The 20,182-nt window shown below is 44.1% G+C and overlaps 1 protein-coding gene across 2 annotated transcripts in view; it reads left to right on the top strand.

The window, feature by feature from the left end:
• The first annotated feature begins 5,924 nt into the window (after positions 1-5,924).
• Positions 5,925-20,182, top strand: part of ptprr (protein tyrosine phosphatase receptor type R) — a 29,696-nt gene continuing 15,438 nt past the window's right edge. For both annotated transcript variants that reach the window (XM_034135761.1, XM_034135760.1), the window contains exons 1-2: positions 5,925-6,228; positions 11,713-11,957. In XM_034135761.1, the coding sequence (XP_033991652.1) occupies positions 6,147-6,228; positions 11,713-11,957 (327 nt within the window). In that variant the 5' untranslated portion in view covers positions 5,925-6,146. The remainder of the gene's footprint in view (positions 6,229-11,712; positions 11,958-20,182) is intronic.

Genomic DNA, 20,182 nt, shown 5'->3' with positions numbered 1-20,182 from the left:
ATTCCTGTCCAACAACAGCTGGAGGAATGACAGCACGTGAGGCAGGGGGCACGTAATGGGGTCCAGGCTTTTCTCTACACACCAACGCTGGAAAGCTGTCCACTTGGCTGTGTAGGTCGCTCTGGCTCCCTGAATGGTCCGTACAACATCTTGAGAGAGGCCCAGCCCCTCTAAGTGTTCCCGTTCAGGGGCCATGCCCATAAGTGCTGGCCTATCACAGGGTGACTGTTGATCGCTCCCTCCACCTGCGAGAGAGCGTCCCCGCGCCACGGAATTTCCCACGGTCTGCCTGACAGCGTACGCTGTAGGCATGGAAACCAGGAAGCGCCCGTGCGCTCCGGGGCAATTAGGATCACTGACAGTCGCTCCTCCTGCACTCGGTCCAGGAACCGAGGGATCAGCGGGACTGGTGGGAAGGCGTACAACAGTCCCCTGGGCCATGGTCGATGTGCGAACGCGTCCACCCAGAGGGCGCATTGCGTGTTCCCGCGTGCGGCGAACAGATCCACCTCTGCTCTCCCGAACCGGCTCCATACCTGGGAGACCAGCTCGGGATGGAGGCTCCAGTCCCCCTGGCGAGGACCCCCTCTGGACATGAGGTCTGCCCCTTTGTTCAGTTCGCCGGGAACATACATTGCTCTGATGGAGAGCAAGTGTGCGCGCGCCCAGATCAACAGCGGCCTGGCTGTGTTCAAAAGCTGTGCTGAGCGTACTCCGCCCTGGCGATTGATGTAGGCTGCCGCGGCTTTGTTGTCTGTGCGAATCAACACATGCTGATTCCGCAGCAACGGGGCAAAATACTGGATTACTCTCCGTACGGAGAGCAATTCCAGCACGTTTATGTGGAGGGACATGTGAGCCGGCCACTGTCCCCCCACTGCCTGTGACATACACGTTCCTCCCCACCCTGAGAGAGATGCGTCTGTGAACACCGAGATGTGTGACGTAACTCTGCCCAGGGGCACACCCGCTGACAGGACGTGGGGACTTTTCCAATAGGTTAAGTCTGAACCCACGGAAGGAGGGATGGCCACCATGCGCCTCTTCTGTCGCACGGGGTCGATGCACAGGCGAATAAACCACCTCTGGAGTCTCCTCATGTGAAGGAGACCCAGGGGAATCACCACGTGACCAGCTGCCATCATGCCAAGCAGCTGCATCACGGAGAGGGCTGTCACCACGCTGCGAGGTGTGACGCGTCGGAGAAGAGCTGTCAGTGCCTCCACTCTCTGCTGTGAGAGTCGCGCTCTCATGCGGGCTGAGTTCAATTCCACACCCAGGTAAATAATACTCTGGGAGGGAAGAGGGCAGCTCTTCTTCCAGTTTATTACGAAACCCAGCTTTGACAGATGTGATACGAGCTGTACCGTCTGTAAAGCAACTTCCTCTCTGGATCGAGCTAGCAATAGCAAGTCGTCCAGGTAAAACAGCACTCTCATCCCTCCTCTGTGTAGCGGCTGCAGCGCCGTCTGTACACACTTCGAAAAAGTGCGAGGAGCCAGGGAACAACAGACGGTTGTACTGGTACGATATTCCCTGGAAAGAGAAACGCAGGTATTTCCTGTGTTTTGGGATGATGGCTACGTGGAAGTATGCATCCTTCAGGTCTATCGAAGTGAACCAGTCCCCCTGGTGAACACACTCCAGCACCTGTCTGATCGTCAGCATGTGAAAAGGCCTTTTCATTATGACCTTGTTGAAAACTGACAGATCGAGGATGGGTCTCATTCCCCCCGTCTTTTTCGGGACAAGAAAATAGCGGGAGTAATACCCCTGATTTTCTTCCCCTTGAGGAACCCTGGAAATAGCCTCTTTCAACAGGAGTTCCCGCAGCTCTGCCTGGAGCGCAAGACACTGTTCCTGGGATGATAGGAGTGTTTCCTGTATCCCATTGAACTGTGCGCCGCTGCCTGTGAGGCAACCCAAGGTGGGCCTGGAGCGAAAGGGCTGTGAGGGAGCCTCCACACGCTGCGTTTCACTCTGGCTCTCATCATGAGGCGTGTACACGCTCAGGGGATGAATGGAGATGTATGCCGTGTTGACCACATGAGGCGTTATAACGGCGCTCATGGGTTTATTATGACCGTGTGTAGGAGACGTATCTCGGACAGAGGAATGCCGCGAGCTCTGCGGTTCATTAACCGATAGGTTAAAACCAGCAGGCTTCTGCAGCGAGCCCTGCTGTCTACTAATCAACAGATTGGTGGCAGCTGGCTTAGTTAGCGAACTCTGCAGTTTATTAACCGATAGATTAAAAAGTGCAGGTTTTTGCAACGAACCCTGCTGGCTACTAACCGATAGGTTATAGACAGCTGGTTTACACAGAGTGGAGGATATGTGAGAAACACTTGATACTGATGACTCAGACAAAAAGTTGGAAAATGAACCCATTTTATTTTTCTCACTATCCCCCCCAACACGTCAGAAGCGGCTCTGCTTTCTTGGAGGCTCACGTGGAGCGGACACAGAGCGGGAGTGCCTCGCTCCCCGTTGACTCACTGCCGAGAGACCCCTCCGTCTCTGGGGTGGCGGGGGAGCGGAGACGCGGGGCGGAGCCCCTGCCGCTGCCGACGGGCGCTGACGCCGCGGCTGCGGTTGAGACCTCTCCGCCTGCCGCTGTGGCCGGGTTGGACGCTGCGGCTGCTGCGGCTGCTGCGGGCGCTGTGGCCGCCCAGCAGGCTGGAGCCAGCTGACGTGCTGGCGGATGTCGTCCGCCTGTTCCGCAGCCGCCTTCATAGACTCCACCATGGCGTGGAACTGGGGTCCGAACAGCCCGTCCGGGCTGATTGGAGCGTCCAGTAACACCCTCCTGGCCGTCTCTGTAACCGACGCCTGCTGCAGCCAGAGGTGGCGTTGGATCTGCGTCACCCACGCGGCGATCCTCGCCTGGGAGACAGCGACAGACGCGCACAGTGTGAGCGCCGTGCTGGCAGCCTTGGCGATCTCCTCCGCTTCATCAGCGGCCAAGGTGGTGGACCGCTCCACCAGCGTCACCACCGAGTTGGACAGCAGCGCGATGTTGTTCGCCGCCGCCGATGCCTGAAAGGCCCACTGGTGCACCCGGTCGGCCTGGCGGGCAACATACTGGTCCCTGGGGGAGGCCAACGTAGGGCGCCGTCCGGCGATCATGTTGGCCTGCCTCACCCCAAAAAACGCCGTCAGGCCCGGCTCCAGCGAAGGGGTGGCTGGGAATCCAGCATCTGTAAATCCCTCCACCTTGGTGAGGGGAACAAATGTGGCCACCGGAGCCTTCAGGGTCCTCGGGTTCGCCGCCGCCCCCTCCTGGTACCTCCTGATGGCGGGGAAGCGTGGCCAGATCGGGTCACTCCTGACTGTCTGCACCCGCGAAAAAACTCCGGCCATGTCGTCCGGAGCACACCTCTCCTGAGCTAGGGGAACGGGGAGACCTCTGCAGGCGGCCGCCTTGCAAATGATCCCTGGCAGTTCCCCCAAGATGCCACCTATCGCCGGCAGCGCCGTGGTGACGGAGAAGGGGACCGCGTGCTCGGCCGCCAAGTCGGCACCCTGCTCGGCACCCTGCTCCGACTCTGAGGAGGGAGGGGAGAACCATACGGCGAACCGTGGAGGGAGATGGGGTAGGAGTCGTCCGACTCCTGCCCGGCACTCGGCTCCAGGGACACGAGGCTGCCGTCCACGAGCCCGTGGACGGGCCAATCGTCCTCCTCGGTCGCAGCAGCGAGAGCGTCCGCTCTACGCTTCCTGTCGTCCGAGGGGAGACGGGCACAGTGCTGGCATGCGACCTGCTGGCTGAGAGCCGGGTATGCGTGCTCTGGCCCCAGGCAGGATTCGCATACTGTGTGCTGATCGTAGCTCATAATATAGCCGGATCCACATGAGGGACAATCTCTAACACAATTGTTGCTCATGTTTCTCGGATATATTACGTGTCTCTTGTGCTTCAGTAACTCGGGGTGCTGAAGAAAAAGAGGGAGCAGATTGTCGGGCCTCCTTCCTATTTATACCGGAAGGGAGCCCGAGGGTGGGGCCCACCTTGCGGGCGGGCGTGGACTACAAGTGTTTCAGTGCTGCGCGGGTGCGCAGGGGGATTACCCAATAGCGATAGCCTTAGAGGGCGAAGCCATATACGAAATAGAACGTAGCTAAACACCAATCATACAACAGCAACGATGAAAGATTGTAGCCAAGGCAGCAGAGCTCTAAATATAGCTCTTGTCACTCACACACACACGCACACGCACACGCACACGCACACGCACACGCACTAGGGCTGCTCGATTTTGGCAAAAATCATAATCACGATTATTTTGGTCAATAATTGATATCAAGATTATTAAATACGATTATTCATTTACTTTGAAAACATCCATTTATTGAACTTTAAAACAAATAATAATTTGAACAGTATCTTTTTAACTGTTGATTACCCTGAACCTATAATTCAACTGCAAAACCAATACAAAAATAAATTAAATAAATTATACATTTAAATAAATAATATCAAAATAATAAATACCAATAAACAAGATCAACAAATATTTTGGAGCGCACTTCCACAAGCTATTAAACATGTATAAATATGATAAATAAAAATAAATTAGACTAAAATTAATTAGATCAAATATGTTGTAGTGCACTGTCACAACCTAGCAAAGCAAAATAATTTCGTAATTATGGCAGGCCAAAATCGTAATTGCGATTAAAATATGATTAATTGCACACCCCTAACACACACACACACACACACACACACACACACACACACACACACACACATACACTTGTTGTCTAACACGCTAACACAGTTCTGTACTGTTATGCCTTTACATTTACTTTGTAAGTAATTATGGGACGTATTTCTTCTTTCATAGCAATTTTCCTTCATACTTTCTTGCCGTGAAATAGGTCTTAAATTCTATTCAAAGTGGTCTTAAAAAGTCTTAAATTTGAGTAGGCGAAACCTGCAGGAACCCTGAGTGTTGTAAAACCATTCTAGCCAGGAGACGGACGTTAATTCGGATATTTTTTATCCCACTCTAAACTTTGACTCGACAGAAAAAGGAGGTAACGGTTATTAGCATGCTAATGAAACATGCTACATTAGCATAGTAGCTAAATTTGCATAACCGTAATGAGAAATAGTTTTCTATAATAATGTATAGTTCTATAACTAATTGATAAGCTAATACATTTAAGGCATCCTTTATTTGATTTAATTTAAATTTATTTGCAGTTTTTTATTATTATTTTTACTATTATTTTGAGATTTTAGACAGTTTTTACTTATAATTGTCAAATATTAGTTAGTATTTTTATAATTTATATGTATTTTTTAAGTATTTATTTTCCTTTTGCGTTTGATTTGATTGTAATATTTATTTTACAGTATTATGTGCTATATTAGTAGTTGCTAATGGGGATCTACATACATAAATATATAATAAAAGTCAATAAAACCAGTAGTTTAGCTCTGGATTAAAGCATTGAATTGACAGACAGCAAATGAATACATAGAAAATGCACAATCAATCAAGATAGGCGTTGCCACAAAAATAAGGTAAAAATAAATAAATGTTATTTGAATACATTTGTAATTAAATATGTGCTTTACATTGTGATATGCTATCTTAGTTGTTGATCCAAATAAAACAAATAAAATCAGCAGTTTAGCTCTAGATCAAAGTATTTGACTGACATAAATAAATGTATTAAAAAATAATAATACACGAAAATAAAGTAAAAATATTTTTTTTTTTACATATTAGATATTTTTTTTATTCATCTTCTTCCTCCTCCCCTCCCTTTTCTCCTCCCCTCGCTCCCTCTCTCTCTCCATCTCCCCCAGCCTCCACCTGCTCCTCCTCACACCCCTTCCCTCTCTGAACATCACATGTTAACAAAAAAACCCCTCTGTTTCTCCCGGAGCTCCGCGGCTGATCGGCGGCTCTTCCTCCTCTCGTCAGGCCGTCGAAGGGCACCTCAGGGCGGGGAAGGAGCGTCACAGGGGTCGGTGTTTGTGGAGCGGATCTCCGGAGCTCTCCCTCATGCTGCAGACATAAATGCACGGAAATACACACCTCCTTGATGTTGATGCGTACTAACAGCACAGAGAGAAGAAGCTGTAGGAGCAGATTTATTTCAGTGTGAGCTGCAGAAAGGACGGGAGCATGAACCACAGAAGAGGAACAGGAGGATTCCTCACCATGTTTCTGTTCTTGGGTCTAATATGGACACAGCTGCTGATCACAGGTAAGCCTCTGTTGTCTGCATGCTGCTTAGATCAGACATACTAGTATAAATGGTGCTCATATGGGTGGATTAGCCTGTTATTTATGGTCCTTTCTGTCATTAACCTTGTCATAATGAGCCAGAAATGCTTATATCTTTATATGTGAGCATTTATTTGTGTTGCTCAGATAAAATGACCTCTATAATTTGAGATGGAAATAAAACCAGATATATTATGTTACCTGTTCATCTAATATAATCCTATCATGTTGGCTGGTGCCCTGAAATCAGTCACAACAGAAGCTCACACATATGACAGGAATATAATAACAATATGGTGTATCAGTCATGTGATCATTTGTCATTAAATGGGAAACAATGAAGGTTAGATTTTCACAAAGCCTTCCACAGGAATTTATATTGTGGAGTGATCATACAACATGAGAAAAGATGCCAAAGAATATGCTTTTTGCTAACTATTGTCTACATATATGAAGCAAAGAAGACCCACAGTGATGATGAACAACACCTTCATTCATATATAAAGTATTTTTAAGTAATCAATTAGTTTAAACATAACATTCTGGGTCAAAATGTTGGAGAAAATCGGTAAATAAGCTAATATCAATGTAGTATTATGTGGCGTATTACGAGTATTACACTGCTGTTGAGGGAGTTAAGTCAGGATGGACCTCCTAAGGTTTTAAAGCTAATATTTTATTAACATAGAGAGGCGAAGTCCCGCCCTTCTACTTCCGCCCCATGGGACCTTATTTCGGAAAAATGATGTATTGAAGTCAATGGAGAGAGAAAGATTATCTCTCGATCCCGTTTGAATTGTGCCATGAATTACACATATGATGTTTGTCAATTTTAAAAAATCATTTCCATGTCCAAAAAGTCAGAGTTTGTCGTAAAACTGTTGAAATATAAGACTATGAAAAATACGCAACTAGAAAGACTACAAATCCCAGAATCGCGTAAGTGATGTCATAACTGATTTATTCCCTCCACTAAATATAAGAGATAGCTAAAATAAATTAACTTTAACAAGATGCCTGTGTGCTTTGTACCAGGTTGTTATCATACCAGTAATCATACCTCTTGCTCGTTCTTTCGCTTCCCGTCTGAGACCAGAGATCCGTCTGAGACCAGAGATGGAGTTCATTGAGCGTTATTTTATTTTTTTTACTTGCAAAATTATCTTTTAAATTGACAAACATCATATGTGTAATTCGTGGCACAATTCAAACAGGATCGAAAGATAATCTTTCTCTCTCCATTGACTTCAATACATACTTTTTCCGAAATAAGGTCCCATGGAGGTCCACCGGAAAGGGAGGGACTTCGCCTCTCTATAAGCACATTTTAATTGATCATTCATAACATATCATCAGTACACTCAAATCATGTACCTTCCCTATCTGTGAAGGTTAAATATAAACTCACAGGGTCTTTAATATCGTGTTTCCTGTGTGATTGCTAAATGTTGTAATTGAGGTTGAATAATGCTAGCTTTACGCTCACTTTAAAATGGCGTCTTCACGTATTTTGCGAAAAAAGGGCGATTGGTCCACAAGTTATCTATTAGCAATGAACTTGTAGGTGCTCCTGTTAGCACCTTTATCTCCCACACAATCACAGTTGTTGTCAGTAGGGTGCAAGAACACGGTATGCTAACTGTAACACTATGGTATGCCGCCATATTAGTAACTTTACACATTATATGTAGAGCGTTGATTCTTAACTCAGTTTTGTTTATTTGCCCTTTTAGAGAATATTTAGACAAACGAGTTGAGACTTAACGACTATTAGGGCTCGTAACTCGCGGTGTCTTTTTCAAGTATTAATAAACGTTCCTTTATTGGGGTCCTATTATGCTTTTTGGGGTTTTCCCTTTGCTGTGAAGTAGTTCCTTGTGCCATTTTTATATATTTTAATAGTCCGCAATGCTCCACGAAACGCTTCCATTGGACTCATTTGTTTACTTCCAGAACACGGTGACATCCCTATTGAACACTCGCGCTCCTATTGGCTAGCGCTCCAACACATTGTACGTGATAGGCTAAGGGGCGGGACATCTCTGAGTGGTTGACCAATCACAACAGAGCAGGCCAGCTAACCAATCAGAGCAAATTCATTTTATTTTTGTTTATTTTTTAACCAAAAAACAGAAGCTTATATCTGTATTAATGAAAGTAAACGTAACTGGAGCGTTGTTCTGTTTTTTCTGAATTATAGCAAACAGTAATTCAGTTTGAATCACATATTTTACTATTTTTTATTAAACTTAAAGCAACATTAGATGCAGTGTTTTCCCTGTGTGTGTGTGTGTGTGTGTGTGTGTGTGTGTGTGTGTGTGTGGTGTGTGTGTGTGTGTGTGTGTGTGTGTCTGTGTGTGTGTGTGTGTGTGTGTGTGTGTGTGTGTGTGTGTGTGTGTGTGTGTGTGTGTGTTAGGGAGCATGTCTCCATACAGGTTGAGCCCTTCTCTAACTCCACCTCTGATTGGCTGTCTGCCCCCGGGGGTCGACTCCACTATCCAATCAGATCGCAGCTCAGCCCGGCGTCTATAGCAACCAGCATTCTATCGTTAGGGAGAAAAAGCCAGAGAGAAGTCTCTCCGTCTGTGAACACTAACCTAATGCATTCAGTCCTATTTTAAGTCATCTTTACATATTATGATTAATAAGAACTGGTTCATTATTTATTTTCAGTCACAAGATCGTTCTGATTGGTGCAATTTGACTTTTTTCCAATTTATCAGAAAACCCCCCCCCAAAAAGGACTTCATGTGAATGCTCTTTTTTCTTAACTAGCTCAGTCGGAATATTGTCTTTTTTCTCAAGAAAGGCAAACTATTGGAATATTTTGTGCGTGTAAAATGCTGGTTTATTTTCCCACAACCCAAGGTCATGTCTTCAAATGTCTCAATAACCCAAAAGATATTCAATTCACGATCATGCAGTGCAACAAAAAGCTTCAAATCTCCATGTTTCACACGTTGGAACCAGCAAATGTTGCTTTATTTCAATGCATGTCACCTTTTCCAACACAGTAAGCTCACACAAGAGACTCTGACTTGTCTTTTTGTTGAAAATCCTGCCTTTTTGAAGCCGTCAAACCCAGCATGGTTGTATTTCTGTCCTCCTGTCTGCATCTGTTAGTCACTCAGCAGAGTCCTGGCTCTCAGAGACGTTGTGTTGTTGGCAGACAGAAGTCGAGGAGGCACTGTCTCAGATTCTCCGCTCGCTTTATTTCCTGGCAAACAGACCGCCGACGCTGCAGACGTCTGGAAACCTCCAGAGAATTTATCTCTCCGTGGCGTTGTAGTGGAAACCTTTTATCCAGACTAACAGGAGATATGTGCCCGTGTGTTTCATCTGGCTGTTGTATTTTTACATTGTTTTACTATTTAATATGTTTATTTAACAGCTACATAAATAGAGTAGGGATGCAAGCACCAATATCTCTTTAAACCTTGATAAAAAATGTGATCATCTGAACATATTTTAAAAGCATAGAGCCAGGTGGATTTGGCCAAAAAAGAACAGGCAACAGTCGTGGAAATATTACAGATTCTTCCTCGAAAACATACGACTATACGCATTTTTTTACTTTTAGTGGGGCTACAACTCACTATTCTCATTATGATGTATTTTCTGGATAAAGGGATTGTTCATTTGGTCAATAAAATGCCAGAAAACAGTGAAAAATGTCCAAGGTGATGTCTTGTTTTGTCAGATATTCACTTTAATATGATTTAAAAAGAGAAAACGCAGCAAATCTCCAGATTCATTCGGTTAAAAGGGACATTTTCTGACATTTTACCGTGAAAAACAACTTAAACTCTCATTTATTAGCAAAATAATTCACATGTGATCTCTCTATAAACCATCAGATGGGCTCTGTGCAGTGTCTGGAGGTTCTCTGTTTGTGTTTTCTTTAAATAGATGGATCCGGATGCTGCCGGTGCTTCACTCTGTAGACTCTCTTTGACTGAATGAATTATGCAGCGTTCACATTCCTCACGGCTCGCTGATTGCAGCGTCGGGGATTCCTCTCCGACTGTCTTCTTCTTCTTCTTCTTCTTCTGCTTAATGTGTTTTAAATAGCACGATAATTAAGAGTGAATCCTCTCCTAATTTCTTCTTCCTGTTCTCGGAGTCTTAAAAGTCCAAAAATGAAGTTTAGATAAATCCTTCCTCAACATGTGGAGGTGAAGTCTTTGAGAATACAACAAAACGATATACCCCAATATTTCAGGGGTTCAGTGTTAGCAGTGGATACCTTGATTATGGAAGGTCCAAGATTTACAAATGGATAAACTATTTAATCTTTTATCATTTAAACTACTACTAAAAAACAATTGTACGATTACGTGTCTATAGTATAGTAGGTTGCACTGTTGGAGGAGCGTTGGAATTTGCTGTAACTTTTGTCCATTTGACAATAAAGCCCTTTGAATATTACAATTAGTATTTTCTTGAAATGCAGACCCCTTATATGGATAACAAATATCAACACCGAGACCTCCCTATTTCCGCCAGACATTCTCTAAAGTCTTATAAGTGACTCGAGTCCAGTGTTTCCTCCAGACCAGGGCTGAGAGGGCGTCCACCCCGAGAGCGGGGGAGGGGGGGTGTGACGTCACGTTGTGTCACGTGACTTGAATTTTGAATTGAGCCGTCCCTTATAGATACTATCTCTTTACGTATATTAGTGATGGGAATTCCGGCTCTTTTTAGTGAGTGGATCATTTGGCTCGGCTCACTAAGAAGAGCCGGCTCTTTCGGCTCCCAAGCGGCTCTTCATGTTACCACAGTTTACCACGGAGCCTCAGTTTCGCCGCTGCGAGGCTCCGGCGCTCGCAGTTCACGCGCGTGCTCCACTAGCACCCCCCGTCAAGGCTCGCCGGCAGTACACTTTCCGTCACAGGAACACGCTTTGCTGGCGGCGAAAAGCATCCCACCAGACTCCTTTGCCCCTCCAACAGAGGGATGTCCTTGTCCTTTTCCTTTTCGTCATTTCAAGCGATAAAAACTCTCGATCTTCTCTCTAATTATTAATTTTTTTGGACGCCCTCGGCTCGAGTTCAGGGCGTTCCGAGCTGAATAAGGGCCTCAAATGACGGCAAGACGCCCCCCTGGCGGAAACGCTGCTCGAGACGCAGGATGTGTGTTAGTTAAAGAAGACTATAACACCCCTTGTTGTTAAATACCAAATATGTGCTATATGTGCAATATATCGTCAGAACTGTTACAGGATGTGTATTTTGTAAATTGTATATTTTTCTTTAATATTGTTTGTATGCATGCTTCTTAGTTAACATTAAGCTGTCTTTGGCTCTTCTGCTGGAACAAATCAAAATGTATTAAAGGGTATTTGATTCAATTCTGAAGACAGCTATTGGGATTAATAAAGTGCATCTTATCTTATTGGATATGATCAGCTCACCAGCACTCGTCCTCCATCTTTGTTTCCCCTCACTCCTTCTTCTCTCGTCAGAATCGTCCTCTGGAGATCACGAGCTGCGTCTCTTCCCGTCTCGTCGCTCCAGTCTCCTCCATCAGGAAGTGGAAAACCTCCCAGAACCCAAACACCTCCAACACCTTCACCTTCATCATCTTCATCATCACCTTCATCCTCAGCCTCCTGCCGGGTTTTTATCCAAAGCGATGCCGCCCGCTCTGCTGGACTCTCCGTTTCCTCCGGAGCACAAAGTGGTGACCGCACGACATCTGGTGACCGTGGTGAGTAACATAAGCTAAAGGGGAGTGGGGATACACATCATCATAATAATAATGACTTAGATTTATATAGCGCCTTTCAGGGGACCCATGGCCGCTTTACAGAAACACAACACATCCATCCGGATACACCTTGGTGCTATCTAGATTAGAAAGTATTTATTGTCATTTGCAGAAACATATACAACAATGTTTGTGGAGTGCAACCCTGTCAAAGTGCACAGTAACAAAAACAGACAAACAATAAAAACACACCAGTATGACAGACAACGTAAACAATCAAACGGGGGGATACATAGTTAACCTGTTAAGCTTAACGTGTGTGACGGGAAGAAACTAAGCTAACTGACGATATGAATTGTTTTTACCGAAACAAAACACAAGTCTCACAAGAAGCGTCTAAATGAGCCCTGAGCGAAAAAATGCTAACACACTTAGCACAGAACTCAAGGTAAAAATACCCTTATTATTTATCGTATCTGCACATACAAGATATCGATTAGCAAGATGAGATTCCACAGATTCCAGAAATATCAGTATCATCACTGAGCGATCAGAACTCGCGACAGGGTAAGCAAACACAGACAACACACGACGTAGCTTTCGGTAGCAAAACACGGAGATATGCTCACCTTTAGCTGTTATTCTGATCAAAAGTTGTGTTCAATGGCATTAAAATGATAGAAACGCGGCTGAAGGTTAATCCATAGGTTAATCCAATGTGTCTGTCACTTTGAAAAAATTATTGATAATCCATAATTCAATTTTTATGTCAAAACCAGAGTTTTCATATTAGCTGCTAATGATAGCTTCCAGAGTGTATGACAGCTTCCTGTTTTGGGTATTCTGGCTACGCATCACTCTCACTCTTTATTTGGTAACGTGTGTGTGCATGTGGAACTTCCCCTCGATTCTATTGGCTCTGACGGTTAAAAAGAGGTGTCAATCATCAAAATCGACCAATGGGGGCCAGAGAAATGGAAAATCCACCCAAATGACCCCAGAAGTGTTTTTTTTGCTAAATCTCTCTAAAAAGGTCAAATGTCACTTGTTTTGCATCAATCTTGATACAGGGTACTTATTATATGTTATAGTTTGGATTCCTAAAGCTTTTAGTCTACTATCCCATCATTCAAGGGTGGTTTTCACTATAAGTAGGGTTTATTTTTTGCGGACACTATAATTTACATTTTTTTCCTATGTTCAATCTGAATTTACTTTAAAATAATAAAAAATCTATATTGATTCTGACACTTCTACATCCAACTCACAGGTTTATCATTGCTTTGAGAAAAAAGATTATTAATTTATCCCTTTTAGAAGTGAAGTTATAGTAATTTGTTCTGGGAATGTCATTTTCGAGCCTGAGACCTGAAAAACAGGCTCTGGGCTGAACAGGTTAAGAGCACTGGAGTAAGAAGCCATGAAGTGCATTTAAAAAGTTGAACATTTCCCAGGGAGATTCTGAAGCAGAGTTTTTAATTGGATAATGACAAATATCTACCAAAATTAACCGTATTCTTGTTAGTTTCTGAAGACAAGCACCCTTAGCTATGATGGATTACTCGCAGTTGCAGGTGTTTTTAGGTTTAGGTGTACTGGTCCAGACGTTTCTTCGTGTGTTTCGGCACATTTGTGTTTTTGTATCTGTATAATTTCTCCTAATGGGAATGTTTTTGGGGTCTTTGTAGTGCGTTTGCCCCCCGTCAGCCACCGTACCTCAGCTTGTCTCGGCTGTAGACGTGTTTTTTTCTATAAAGCTTCCCTGATACGAAGCTCTAATAAAACACAATAACATAACGAGATTTATCAGACAGTAAGTGAGTGATGGACGAGGAGCTGCAGACTCTCTGGAGAGATGCTGCTGCACTCTCTGTTGCCATGGAAACACTTATCATGACTGTGTGTGTGTGTGTGTGTGTGTGTGTGTGTGTGTGTGTGTGTGTGTGTGTGTGTGTGTGTGTGTGTGTGTGTGTGTGTGTGTGTGTGTGTGTGTGTGTGTGTGTGTGTGTGTGACCCACTTACCTACACAATGGGCGGTTGCATAACAGTAGATAACCAGCAGCGACCTTCAGAGTGACATTGAGACGCAGACAGGTGCTCTGCCTTTTTATAACAGAAACCAGAGCCCAGTATGTTGTGATTGGTCAACCTGCTTAGAGATGTCCCGCCCCCTTTAGCCTATTACGTACAATGTGCTGGAGCGCTATAGCCAATAGGAGCGCCAGTGTTCCGTAGTGATGTCACCGTGTTCCGGAACTCCTGTGTGATAGCTGTCATTAGTGCACAGTGTTTGTTATAAGTAGGAGGAGTTATTTATAGGAGATTTGAATATTTCATTTGAATATCCGCACGTCTCAGCCATGGATGTTTAATAAGAACTGGATACAGCGTGGGAGGCGGGGTCTCGTTCTTTCCTATGAGAGCTGCTCATTGGCGCATGAAGGCAAAATGGCCCAACTTTTGAGAGAGCGAAACGTCACAGATTACCCATCATGCCTAGCTGTCAGAGCAGAAGAACCCGTATGTGCGCTCACAGAGCATGCTGATTTACAGACGTCTCTTTCCCAATGTTAGTCAATGGGAGAAAGTTGTTTTGGGCCGGGTGACGTCACGGACTGATACGGAAGTTGCAGTACCGCCGTTTGGGCACTACGAATGTTGGGCACAGAGTCCGGCGCACTTCCTGGGGGCTTGGTCTCAGCTCAGTCAGAGAATATCGTCGCCAGAGATGCATTGTGGGAGGCAAATCTGGAAAATAGATGTGAATGCTGGGAGTTTTCTGACCCACATATAAACGTCTGTAGGTTATATATCTCCCATAGTACGGAGCTTGGTCCTGGGGGGTCTGAGGAGCTTGGAGTTGCTGGAGCGGGTGGTCCGCAAGGAGGTATTGGGGGTGAGGAGTTCCTTAAGGTAGGGGGGGGGGCAGTTCCATGGATACACTGGTGGGTGAGGACGGAGACCTTGAATTCGATCCTCAGTTCCACGGGGAGCCAGTGTAGTGATTTAAGGATGGGGGTGGTATGATCGTATTTGCGCACCCTCATCAGGATCCTAGCAGCGCTGTTCTGGATGTTCTGGAGCTTCTGGATGCTTTTGTTAGGGATCCCGATGAGGAGTGCGTGGACCAGCTTTTCGGCGTCAGACAGAGAGAGTGTGGGGCGGAGTTTGGCGATGTTCCTGAGGTGATAAAAGGAGTTCTTGCACAGCTGTTTAATGTGAGCCTCAAAGGTCAGATGGGCGTCCATTTTCACACCCAGGTTGGTGACTGTTGAGGAGAGGGTAATGTCCTGGCCGGAGAAGGTGATGGTGGTGATGGTGGATGACCGAACCTGGTGTGGGGTGCCAACTATAATGGCTTCGGTCTTAGAGCTGTTGAGTTTCAGGAAGTTTTGCTTCATCCAAGTTTACGATTTGTAACGTTTATTGCAATACCAGTTGATGAATGGAGCAGCTAATAAACTGTATGGGCTATATAATGGACATTTCTATTTATTATCTGGTAAATTCTCTCACATATTTCTTTAAAACATAACTTATTGTCAGCAGTAGAAAAGTGTCCTTATGTAACAAAGAGCGTATTTTGTTACAGGGCATTCCCTTTAAAAAGCAACTCGTGATGAACAGACCGTCCTCTGCTTTTATCAATGAGACTCCGCTGTGAGGCGAACGCTTACATAACGCTGTATTCTGTGTTAATTGACTTCCTGTTTATGTGTCACATGACCTGTCCCTGCAGGCTGCCCCCCCCCCCCCCCCCTCACAACACTGAGAGGAAATACAAAGCTTGAGTGATGACACAAGAGCGTGACAATCTGAATATTACTCATTTATATGAAGAAAATTACATTTTATAGATATTTTAATATACTAGCAGGTTTCACTGAGTCAAGCAAATCATTGTAAATAAATGTAATGCTTTCATGGATAAAGTACTTTTTTAAACATCAGAAAAACGTAATTGTTAATTGGCTTTTTTATTTTTATTAGAGTTAAGTCTATCCAAAGTTATTATCTATAATATTGTTTAGTTTTATTATGGCTATTATTAGTTGTATAATTTAACAACAGAATAACATGTTCAGATGGAGGCAGAGAGGTTGTGTAAGTCACAGATGGTCCCCAGTCACACCATGCATGCATGCGTGTGTGTGTGTGTGTGTGTGTGTGTGTGTGTGTGTGTGTGTGTGTGTGTGTGTGTGTGTGTGTGTGTGTGTGTGTGTGTGTGTGTGTGTTGTGTGTGTGTGTGTTAAGAATGGAGAAACCAGCTTGAGTGGCTAGAATTTGAAAGTACACAAACCGAAAACAATCTGCCACTTCCTTCAGACTTCCTTCCAGAGCCCCCTCCTCCAAACACACACGCGCACATGACCAATGAGGGCACGAGATAAGTTTGTGCACGAGATGGAAAGGCCCTCACTGAGTTCTTTAATATCGCTGCTAACACTTAGTGAAAGAACTTCAAAAAAGGAAATGTTTAAAGGGGACCTATCATGCAAAATGCACTTTTGTACGTCTTTTCTACATGAATATGTGTCCCCGGTGTTCCAGGGAACTCACCAAGTGTCAGAAAACACAACCCTCTCTATTTTCCTCCATACCCAAATCTCTAAAAAAGGGCTGCTGCAACGGATCTGATAAAAACTGATCCAGATTTGAACACTGTCCTGACGTCAGGACGGTGGCGCTACGGCTATTGGGCCAACTCCACCAATCAGGAGGAGACGGCCACGGCCATTGCCGTTCAAAGCGCTGGATGTGTGTGTGTGTGTGTGTGTGTGTATGTGTGTGTATGTGCGGGTGTGTGTGTGTGTCTATTTAATAATTCATGTCAGCCGTGTGTGTAACGTCTAGTGGAGGAAACTTTGACGCCACTCCAAACCCACGGAGAGAATCATGAATCATCCAGATATCTGTCACACTGCGGCGTCTTCTTGTGTACGAACACAGCGGCCTTTGTAGAAGAAACAGATCAGGAATCATTTCTGAAATTAAAGTTTTAAATGATAAGGAAAACATTCTGATATAATACGGTTCAGTTCTCACAAATATTTGTATAATCTAAGAGAAAATGCAAGGTATTTCTTTTTTTACATTTGAGATTTCTTTTTCTCGTATGTTTGTCTTTTTTTTTCTCTCCGCAAATTCACATATTTTTTTTCTTGTCAATTATTTTTCTCCTAAATTTGAGATTATTATTTTTTTTTTAATTTTTTCTAGTAAATGTTTGGATCTTTTTCCTTCTATTAAATTTGAGAAGTATTTTTTTTTCTTTTTCTTGTAAATGCACCAGTACCTCCTGCAAAGTGCTTATTTTAGCTGTAATAACGTAACATATTTATGTTCAGATAATGCTGTAATCATGACTCTGATACTAACGTCATATTCATTGAGTAAAATATTCCACTCTGATGCAGATTATTGAGCGTGCTCTGCTCCGTTTTTTCTCAACGGAAACAACATAAGAGTGAATAATCTAACCTCACGTCAACCCACCCATTCAGCCGTGAGTGTGCGCCTGTGTGTGTGTGCGCCTGTGTGTGTGTGTGTGCGCCTGTGTGTGTGTGTGCGCCTGTGTGTGTGTGTGTGTGTGTGTGTGCGCCTGTGTGTGTGTGTGTGTGCGCCTGTGTGTGTGTGTGTGACAGTGATCTCATTGAGTGTGACGTTGCACGTGACCATCACGTTTTTCCCGTTGGCGCCCTGAGGAAAAGCTGCACAACTCAAACGCTGCAACACAATATTTCACCACTCCTGCCTGATTCAGTTCATATTCTATAGAAATAAAAACATATTGACGTGAATCATGACATTCATTCTAGAGTACATTTAAAATGTCAGATTAATGAACTCAACTTCAAGTTTTTAGCAAATCACAAACACATGGTTTAAAAAGTCCAATCCTTAAATGAAATATTATTGCATGAGATTCAACAGAAATGTCCATCATCTCAAACAGAAGCAATCAATCAATTATCAGAATTAGCAGATCATTGTTGTTGTCAATTAACCAATCAATTAATTGACTTTTTTCGAAAAAGACTCTTTTTTTACAGGATTATTTGACAATAAAAAAAACTAATTCCCATCCATCCCTCTCAACCAATTAAACAAATATTTTGTATTTATATAATCAACTTTACCCCCTCTTTTTCTTCCGGCATCCCCCTCCCCACTCTAATATCTGATTGGCCCCTCACCCCACTGCCCTGAGTGCTATCAGCTAATTAGTGGCCATTACCAATGTGTGTGTCTGTGAGTGTGTGTGTGTGTGGTGTGTGTGTGTGTGTGTGTGTGTGTGTGTGTGTGTGTGTGGTGTGTGTGTGTGTGTATGTACTGTATGTGTGTGTGTGAGAGTGTTTGTATGTATGTGAGTGTGTGTGTGTGTGTGTGGGGGGGAGGGTGTGTGTGTGTGTGTGTATGTAATGTATGTGTGTGTGTGAGAGTGTTTGTATGTATGTGAGTGTGAGTGTGATGTGTGTGTGTGTGTGTGTGTGTGTGTGTGTGTGTGTGTGTGTGTGTGTGTGTGTATGTACTGTATGTGTGTGTGTGAGAGTGTTTGTATGTATGTGAGTGTGTGTGTGTGTGTGTGTGTGTGTGTGTGTGTGTGTGTGTGTGTGTGTGTGTGTGCGTGTGTGTGTGTGTGTCAGGACAGAAATAGCACCTGATCCTGACAGGAAGCGCAGCGGGATAATGGCATTACCTGGACGACAGCCAATCAGGTGGCAGGTTCAGCTCCGTCCCCCTGTAAGCCAATCACAGATCAGGAATGATTAGATCAGGAAATGGAGCGAAAAGTCCCCGAGCTGTGACTGACAGGCAGCGTCCATTCAGAGAAAACCTTCCTGTTGTTCCACGGGAGGAAAAACAATGTTTACATGTTCGCTAGGTAAGGTTGTTTAGTTATCGTTGTTTACTTATTTAGATTGTTTACGTTCTTGTTTATAGCCTGTGGTTGTTTACTTGTTTGTTTTTTGATCATTTGGTCGTTTACTTCTATTGTTTTTTCAATTAGTTTGTTGTTTCTTTTATTTATTTTTACTTTTATTTATTTTTGGCTTTTTTGACTTGTTATTTTTTTTATCATTTATTTATTTTTGGGTCATTTTGTTGTTTGATTCTTTAGTCACTAACTTGTTTATTTGGCTTTTTAGTCGTTGGTATTTTTCTTATTCTTCGGTCGTTGTTGTGTACTTGATTGTTTACTTGTTTCTTTTCTTGGTTGTTTTCTTTACCCTTTAGTTTGTTTAAATGTCACTTAGTTGCTTAGTTGTTTTTGGACTGGTAGAAAGTCGTTAACTTGTTTTTTGGGAAACTGCTAATGGTTTTTCATAATTAGCTGACGGAAAGTCATCTAGAAATATTCACTAACACTGAAAACAAAAGTTCATTGCGATTCAAACTGAAGGTGATTTGTTTGTACAGCAGGATTTTCTTTTTCTGTATGAGACAGACTGATGTGTGTGTGTGTGTGTGTGTGTGTGTGTGTGTGTGTGTGTGTGTGTGTGTGTGTGTGTGTGTGTGTGTGTGTGTGTGTGTGTGTGTGTGTGTGTGTGTGTGTGTGTGGTGAGCCTGTCTGGCTGTGGTTATTGTTCCTGATATTGAATTAAGTGGCAACAGGACATGCTGTTGTTGTTCTGTTTTAACCATCAGCACACACACACGCACACACGCACACGCACACACACACACACACCTGATGGTAGTACAGCTGCAGAGGTAGGCGTAATGTCTCTTTTTGTTGTAACCTCATTTCCCTGTAGACTGTATGCATTGATCTTATATCATCGTAGCACAACGACTGGAAGCAGGTGGAAACTGTTAGCCTTGCTCCATCAAAAGACAAATACTACACCTTATTTACCTTTCTACAGTCTGTGTGTCCTAGCAACATCAGCAACACGGATCAACTCAGTGTGTGTGTTTGTGAGTGTGTCTGTGTGTGTGTGTGTGTGTGTGTGTGCGTGTGTGTGTGTTTGTGAGTGTGTCTGTGTGAGTGTGTGTGTGTGTGTGTTTGTGTGTGTGTCTGTGTGAGTGTGTGTGTGTGTGTGTGTTTGTGAGTGTGTCTGTGTGAGTGTGTGTGTGTGTTCATAAGCCCTCAGGGTCTTCTTCCAAAGATGTGTTTCCTGTTGTTTTTACTCTCCCCCCCCCCACACACACACACACACACACACACACACACACACACACACACACACACACACACACACACACACACGCACACACAC

Source organism: Trematomus bernacchii, unplaced genomic scaffold (genome assembly GCF_902827165.1).
Source record: "Trematomus bernacchii unplaced genomic scaffold, fTreBer1.1, whole genome shotgun sequence".
Classification (NCBI taxonomy): domain Eukaryota; kingdom Metazoa; phylum Chordata; class Actinopteri; order Perciformes; family Nototheniidae; genus Trematomus; species Trematomus bernacchii.
The sequence above is the reverse complement of the archived record's forward strand: the minus strand, read 5'-3'. Positions and strand labels throughout refer to the sequence as shown.